Genomic DNA, 8,752 nt, shown 5'->3' with positions numbered 1-8,752 from the left:
TTTTTTTTGAGACAGAATCTTGCTCTGTTGCCAGACTGCAGTGTGGTGGTACAATCTTGGCTCACTGCAACCTCTGCCTCTTGGCTTCAAGTGATTCCTGTGCTGCAGCCTCCCAAGTAGCTGGGACTACTGGGATTATAGGCGTGCGCCACCACACTTGGCTATTTTTTTATTTTTTATTTTTTATTTTTATTTTAGTAGAGACAGGGTTTCACCATGTTGGCCAGGAAGGTCTCAATCCCCTGATCTTGTGATCCGCCCACCTTTGCCTCCCAAAGTGCTGGGATTGTAAGCATAAGCCATTGTGCCTGGCTGAGTCATTTAAACTCTGAAAGACCCAGTTTCATTATCCTGAAATGGTGAAAATAATAATGGCTAAGAGAGTTTGGATGTCACCTAATGTGGCAGTAGAGCTCTTAGCCATGGTGTCTGTTTCAGTAAATGCTTAATAAATGTTAATTATTATGTTACTCAACCAGTTCCTGAACAAACTTACTTGGTATTCATTCAAAATTAAGTATAATTCTGGCAATATGAAATACCAAAACTAATTGTTACTCTATAAAATTTACCACCACAAACCCTGTCTGTTATAATTTTAACACCATATTTCTCAAAATTCTTCCTTGTGTTGTTCTGCAGATTTATGTTCTTTTAGACTGAAAAATCCTTAAAGTCAGAGAGCATGTCATGTCTCTGAATGCTACGAACACTGTGACCTTGATTTACTCCTCATTGTGTCCTCCTGTGAACAGCATAGTGTCTCAGCCACAAAATTTGCCCAATTGCTCTTTTCTGAAGGAATTAATTGTGTGACTCAAGGAAAATTCAGATTTAGGTTGGCCTATAATCAAAGTGAAGACATAGATATTTCCCCTTTTTTCGTTGTTTTAAAGAATAAATAGGACACCATTTGGCTTACATAGGAAAGATTTATAAAATTGGTCTGTGTGTTTCCTGCTTATTCTCTGACTCCCAGGAAATTTACCCTGTAATGTTGCCAAGGAAACACTAACTGCTTAAGTCTGCTTGAGGAGGAAGATGCCTCATTAACAAACTCAGCTTCATTATTTGGATGCTTGCCTTAAGGAGCTGGTATTCGGTGATGAAAGATTGTTTCCATTAAGCCTTATGTGAAAAAGTGAATGATTTGTTTAAAATCATTTTGTCTTCTCTTACTTACTCACAATGCTGTGAACCTACACACTATGAAATGTTACATAAAAATAAACATTATTGATTTTTAGTTTAATATATTTGAATCATTTATTAATGCCAGCCACACATGTTAGATCTAATTTTCAAGCATTGATTTATTGATTGTACAATGATTAAGGTGTCAGACCTTTAATCTGAAGCATTGGCAGTATTTAACCAGAGGATAAATTTAATGTATTGTTTATTGACTATTAAATCATTTTGTGGTTTTTCCTTCTGATGTACTAGAAACCATGTGATATATAGAAACTTAGTACCTCAAGAGATGAGAAAATACACAGTTGAGGGATTTTTCCTTTAGGAGGATGTCTCATTAGTGATATATGACGGAACAGAAAATACACTGGGCTTGGGGTTATAACACTTGGGATTTCGAAGCTTTTTTCCAGCATTCACCAGCTGTGCGATTTGGGGCAAGTAATTTATTAGTTTATTCATTCAGCCATTCTATAAAGATTTATTGTGCAAACATTATTGCTTTGAGCCATGCTTTCAAAGTGATAACAGTTATACAAAAATAAGACACACTTCAGCATATATACTCTGAGACTCAGCTTTTTTATATGTAAAAATAGTATCACATACTTCATTTATTCAGTAAGTGTGTTATTCAGTAAGTATTTATTGAGTCTCCACTGTGTAACAAGGTGTTCTAGAGGTTGATGATAGGTATTCACCTCTTGCTGGACTCTTGGCAACATGGTTCTTGTAACTTACTTTTTCAGGTTTAAGGGCAGTTACAATGTCTAGCTGTTGCTAGTTCCTGTGTGCCACCATTCCTCTGGACCTTGTAAACTATTCATACTGCTATATATCATCCCTTTATTAAATGCTCTTCTGTAGAGTCTCTGAGTTTGTCATTTTTTTTCACATGGAACCTTGACTGATTTAGACAATTAGGGAAGGTCACTCTGAGGTTTTGGTATATAAGCTAAGATCTGAATGAAGCAAGTGAGTTAAATAGGAGAATATCTAGTGCTATGGTTTTGATGTTTTTCCCCTTCAAGCCTTGTGTTGAAATTTGACACCAAATGTTGGAAGTGGGGCCTACTGTGAGATGTTTCAGTCATGGGATAGATCCCTCATGAGTAGATTAATGCCCTCCCTTGGGGATGAGTGAGTTCTCTCTTTATTAGTTCCCCAAAGAGCTGGTTGTTACAAAGAGCCTGGTACCTCCTCACGCTTTTATATAGCTGGCTCCCCTTAGCCTTCTGAAATAGCTGGGGGCAGCCTAAGGCCCTGCTCAGATGCAGATGTTCAATCTTGAACTTTCTGGCCTCAGAATTGTACACCAAATAAACTAACTTCCCCTCCCCTCCCCTCCTCTCCCTTTTCTCTATTTCCCAGCCTTAGGTTGTCCTTTATAGCAACACACAATGGACTAGGTAATCTAGAAATGAGCACTCTAAGAAGCAGAAAAAGGATGTGTAAAGGCCCTGAGATAGAAGCCAGATTTTGAATATTTTTTGGAATAGTAATGAGGCAATTGTGTCTGAGAGGGCAAAAGGGATGGAGAATGGCAAAAGATATGGTCAGAGAGTCAAGACCCAGATCATTGAGGGCATGGCAGGGCATAGCAATAAGTTTGTGTTTTATTCTAAGATTGCTGAGAAACCATGGAGGGGTTTTGGTCAAGGCAGTAATGTGATCTGACTTATATTTTACATGGATAGTTCTGTATACTATGTGGAGAATATATAGGGGAGAGGGAGATAAGAACAAATTCATGGACAACAATTAGAAAGCTATATATATTTTTTCAATTTATGTGATGGATATTATTGATGTAATCCAAGGGATTAGGATCACATGAATGAAGGTAGTAAGAGGTAGTCAAAGTCAAGTAGTATTTTTACAATAGACTTGGTAGGGTTCGCTGATGGATTTGGACCTGAGCAACTGGATGAATGGTGATGCCATTTAATAAGAGTGCAATCACTGAGATGGGAACCTAATTTAAGGGAAGACTTGTGATGGAATCAAGAGTTTAATTTTGCATTATTGCATTTTACATGGCTATAATGCATACATCTAAGTGGAGACTGAAGTGGCAGTGTGGATCTCAGAGGATAAATTGAAGCTGAAGATAGAAATTCAAAATTTATCAGCATACATTATATTTAGAGCCACAGTACTAAATAAAATCATATAGCGAGTGAAAATAAATGAAAGCCAAAAGGGAAAAGTATTTCAATAAGAATGGAGTAGTCAGCTGTGTCGACTGAGGCTTAGCGATCAAGAAATATGAGGACAGAACATGAAAAATTAAATTTGAACGATAGGATGTCATTGGCAGCCTTGATAAGAGGAGTTGTAGTGATGTGGTGGGCACAACAGGACACATGAAGAGAAAGTGGGGAATGGGTGAGGGGAATTTTGAATTTTTCTATAAAAGAGATGAGAGAAATGCTTAATTTTGATATTTTGAATACAACAAATTTTATAAAGTGTTTACATATACCTAATACTTCATTAAATATTTTAAGGACTTTAAATAATTTTAAATATAACCATTCAATAGAAATTGTTGTTTTACTATTTCACATTGATTCCACTGATATTGATTTTTTATAGACTGCTTAATGAACTTTTATGTACTCTATATTGAAATATGATAGCTTTTTCCAAAGAATCCATAAACTAGTCCCAAATTATAAATATACATGCATTAGTTTGCTAGGGCTGCTATAATAAAATACCATGGACTGACTTAAACAATAGAAATGTATTTTCTCACAGTTCTGGGGCTACAATTCCAAGATAAAGGCGTTTGCAGATTTTCTTTGTTCTGAGGGCACTCTCCTTGGCTTGGAATTTCCTGGTTTCTTCTTGTGTTCTCATATGGCCTTCACTCAGCGTGCACACATCCTGATGTCTCTTCTTCTTAAAAGTACACCAGTCATATTGGATCAGTCACCTTAATCACCTCATTAAAAACCTTACATTCAGCTGGGTATGGTGGCTCACACCTGTAATCCCAGCACTTTGAGAGGCAGAGGGGGTCCGATCACCTGAGAATGGGTATTTGAGACCAGCCTGACCAACAAGGAGAAACCCCGTCTCTACTAAAAACGCAAAATTAGCTGGGTATGGCGGCTCATGCCTGTAATCCCAGCTACTTGGGAGGCTGAGGCAGGAGAATCACTCATTTCAAACGTTCCTCAAATGATATGATCAAGGACTTAAACTCTACCATTATGTGTCCCAGATTCTATATTTCCTAATTCTCTGGCAGGTCCCTGCAATATTTCAATAATTTTTATTAGCCTCTTTTGTAGCTAGAATTCGAGAGGGGAAGGAGTAGTTCCTCAAAAAGATTATGGGTAGAGAAAAATATGCATACATTTCCATTAGAAAGGAGACCATTTAATAATTTTCTTGACAAGTACTCCTTGTCATTTATGACCTTTAATAGAATATGCATGAATAAATCTCTTAACCATTATGTTCCTGTTCAAAGTTAGCATTTTCAGATGAAAACAGTGATAACACCATCCCTCCCTGTCCCCTTCCTTGAATGTTTCCATCATGTGCTCATCTCAGCCCCATATTGCATAATTAAGGTTCTCACTTTTTAAATACCTCGGGAAAATGATCTGATTAAGTCCTAAGTGAATTAGTAGCCTAAGTCCTCTTAATGATTTCAAAGTATTGACCATTTTCCTAATCATAGGCGTTTCATTTTCTATTACTTCAATTGTGACTTAATTATTCTTTTTCTTTGCTTTCTCACTGCAACATATTTCTCCTTCTTCCCTGTCTTTCCAGCTAGATGCAAACAGATAAGAGATGATCAGAGTAATAAGAAAGAACATTTTTAGCCAAAAAGTGTAACCATTCAATGTAACTCAAAACTCCTTTAACAGCAGCCTTTGAGCAGAGTTGTGTTTTTTCATTTGGAGGGATGAGGGATGGTTTACAACTTAAATCAGTTGCAAACACAAAAAACCTGAGTGATTTTACTTTAAAACCCAGAATTTCAACTTCTTTTGAATAAGTCACGTAATTCGTTAGTAACTCTGGAACCAAAGCCTTAGAACTGATAAGGCCAACTTGTAGTTGTCACTATAAACAGGTCACAGCCTCTACAGCCTATCACACTGTCACCTATTTCTCCATTTTTAACTTTAACAACTATAAATCATTACTCAAGCATGACCTTCAGTGGTTACTGATTAAAGATTAAAAATCAATCTCTTTATATTTTTATCTTCTATGTGTAGAAAGAGTAGACCATAGATATAATTTTTAAAATTTTCAACAACATGGATGATCCTGGAGAATATTAGGTGAAATCAGCCAGGCACAGAATGACAAATGTCACCTGTTTTTACTCATATGTGACAGCCATAAAAGAATGACCTCATGGAGGTAGTGAATAGAATGGTGGTTACCACAGGCTGGGAAGGCTAGGTGGGAGGTAGTGAAAAAAGAAGAGTTGGTTAATGTGTGCAAAAATACAGTTAGATGAAATGAATAACATCTAATATTCAATAGCATAAAGGGTGACTATCATTAACAATGTTTTATGGTGTATTTAAAAATAGCTAGAAGAGTAGATTTGGAATGTTTCCAACACAATGAAATAATAAATGTTTGAGGTGATGAACCTAAATTTGATTATTGCACATCAAATATTGCATCAAAACATCATATGTAGGTCATAAATATGGACAACTATTATGTATTCATAAAAACAAAAAAATAAAATATTTTTTAAAGTTTTGTAGGTTAAATATTTCCATAGGGTTAACATTTTTGAAAATAGTATGTTAAACTGAAGTTTTCTTAAATTTTCTTTTTTCTGTTCTCACCGCAGCTCTTCAAAGATGAAACATCTGCATATTTCAAAAATATCTGTTTATATGTTTTTCTTTTTGACTGTCCAGAGTTGGAGAGAATATCTAGATCTTTAGATGCAGACTATTTGCATAGTATTACAGTGTCCAAGATTGCAAAAAATAATAATAAAGTACCTGATGTGCCCAACATTGCAGCTAAATAAATTATTGCACTGTGGGACAGGGGGATTCTTCATGCTGTTGAGTAGCGTTTTATGATCAACACCTCTCCCCTTTTCAGGATATCGAATCCCTAACAGGAGGGCTGGCTGGTTCTAAGGGGGCTGATCCACCGGTAAGTTAGAATCTTCATTACATTTAACTGTCGATGAATTGAATTGTGTAAACACCAGACTGTCAGTCAGTTGCTTGTATATTATTTGCCATATGCAGGTACTTTTTAGAAATATAGCTATTATAGTAATTAATACAGAAGTATGAAATTGCTTTGAGGTGTGGTCTGGTGTTTTAAAAACTCATAAAAACGTATCTCTATTTATTGGCTTTAAAAATAGGAATAAAATCTTCAATTGAATATCACAGCAATTTATGTTCTAATATGCTACACGAACTTAAGAGTTTATTATTCTAAATATGAGTATAGTATTTGGGTTGCAATATATTTTCTGGTTATTTAGAAAAATTATGTCTGTGTGATAAACAGTATTGACTCTTGATACTGTTCTTTTCTACTTAATTCAGGAAGCTTCCAGAAAATTAGAAACAGTATGCTAAAGTTTCTAAGAATTATCATTTATAAGCAGTAACAAAAGCTTGATGGTCTATTATTAGAACATTTTAGTTTTTCTGTGATGTCTGATTTCAGAAAACATTGATAGATGACATTCCCGTGACTTCATGCTTGAGATCCAAAATGAATTCAAAGAGTATATCCAAAGTACTAAGACAGATTCAACTTATATCTCAAAATAGTCAATGCATTTTTTTTATTATTACTTGCTTTTTTATTTAGCAAATTGAAATGTAATGAGGAACATACAAAACTCAGTGTTATAATTTTTTAGCTATTCTTCACATAGACTTCTAGGTGAATGAAGTACTTTAACTCCATTAAAACACGAGTGAGTTGTTAAAGAGATAACTTTCAGTTATAGCTCTTTCTCTCCTGTCTCACTCTCATGTGTCTCATGGTGTTATCTAATTTTCATCAAGTTGCTCCTAAAGTATGGCTAACCAACATATGATAGTCCTTTTCCTTCTTTTTATTTTTATTGTAAGAATTAATGTGGAAAAATATATTGGCTACAGACTGCTGCTTATATTTATCCCCTGAACCTATTACATTACAGTGTAAGGCAAGATGAAATGTAAGTCAACCTGGAAAGTACATTGACAGGATTAATAGCCAGTCTTTTACTTAAGTATTGAGGTGGAGGGCGGGCGCAGTGGCTCAAGCCTGTAATCCCAGCACTTTGGGAGGCCGAGGCGGGTGGATCACGAGGTCAAGAAATCGAGACCATCCTGGTCAACATGGTGAAACCCCGTCTCTACTAAAAATACAAAAAATTAGCTGGGCATGGTGGTGCGTGCCTGTAATCCCAGCTACTCAGGAGGCTGAGGCAGGAGAATTGCCTGAACCCGGGAGGTGGAGGTTGCGGTGAGCCGAGATCGCGCCATTGCACTCCAACCTGGGTAACATGAGTGAAACTCCGTCTCAAAAAAAAAAAAAAAAAAAGTATTGATGTGAGTGCTTATGTGATGTAATTTTACCCTTCTGCCTTACACGGTGCTTGTCCATAGAATTCAACTTATATCAGAAAAGTAGATCTATTTCCTTCAAAATACTTCCCTTACCTGTTTACTGATTCCTGGAAGAATTCTACACTTAGAGATTAGATGGTTTTCAAAGGATTTGTCCCTTGTTCAGAGCAAAATGAATTATCTGTCTTCTGCAAGTAGTGATAAAAGTCTTATCCATTATTTACGTGTTAAAATCAATTAGTTTGTCATACTCTCTAAGAAAGCGTGTTTCTAAACATGAAAGATTGAGTGGGTGTGTGGCCTAGTTGTTGAAAGAATCTTTTTGCAGGGGGAAAAAAGGTCACAGAAAGGAAAAATGGTATCCTGAAGGCAAAACTCATCAGTGTCATTCCTAGTAAATAAAAGTGAATAGGCATGAGTTATACAACTAAATATGTATATATTTATACAAGTATATACAAAAATATATATGTATATATATAGATTTTTTTTTTCTTTAAAGACAACTTATAATATTGTGAAGATGATAGGAGTTTTTTCTTGGCTGTGCTTTACCATGATGATTATTTTATACCTATCTTTTCTCAAGTTTCAATGATTGTGTTTATTTTATAACATTTTGTAGCATGGAAAACATGAAAATTTCAGAGTATGTAAGGGCTTAGGCAATCTAGGGGATCATTAGCACACATTAATTTAGGGTCTCCCATTGTTAAGGATCTATCTGGAACAAACTGCTGGGAGCTATGTAATGGTTGTTTTCTTTAGCCTTAAGTATCTAGGGTATCTAAGTATTTAGCCCAATAGTATCTAGGGTTACTTCCATCATTTATGAATAAAGCTATGAATGAAGCTATTGTTTTTGCCTCCAAGTTAGAAAACTGAAAATCGGATTAAATCATATATGATCTAAATCAATTTCAACTTCTAAAAATTATTTTTGCCTTTTTAAAAGTTTTTTTTTTTTTTTT

General features: G+C 35.4%; 1 protein-coding gene across 21 annotated transcripts in view; it reads left to right on the top strand.

The window, feature by feature from the left end:
- PPFIA2 (PTPRF interacting protein alpha 2) overlaps positions 1–8,752 on the top strand; it is a 485,065-nt gene that overhangs the window by 77,914 nt on the left and 398,399 nt on the right. For 17 of the 21 annotated variants that reach the window (XM_017543479.2, XM_017543480.2, XM_017543489.2 and 14 more), the window contains one exon: positions 6,301–6,354. The exons of the other annotated variants lie outside the window; for them this stretch is intronic. In XM_017543479.2, coding sequence (XP_017398968.1) covers positions 6,301–6,354 — 54 coding nt within the window. The remainder of the gene's footprint in view (positions 1–6,300; positions 6,355–8,752) is intronic. 21 annotated transcript variants of the gene reach the window in all.

This window comes from Cebus imitator, unplaced genomic scaffold (assembly GCF_001604975.1).
Source record: "Cebus imitator isolate Cc_AM_T3 unplaced genomic scaffold, Cebus_imitator-1.0 Scaffold156, whole genome shotgun sequence".
Lineage (NCBI taxonomy): Eukaryota > Metazoa > Chordata > Mammalia > Primates > Cebidae > Cebus > Cebus imitator.
The sequence above is the reverse complement of the archived record's forward strand: the minus strand, read 5'-3'. Positions and strand labels throughout refer to the sequence as shown.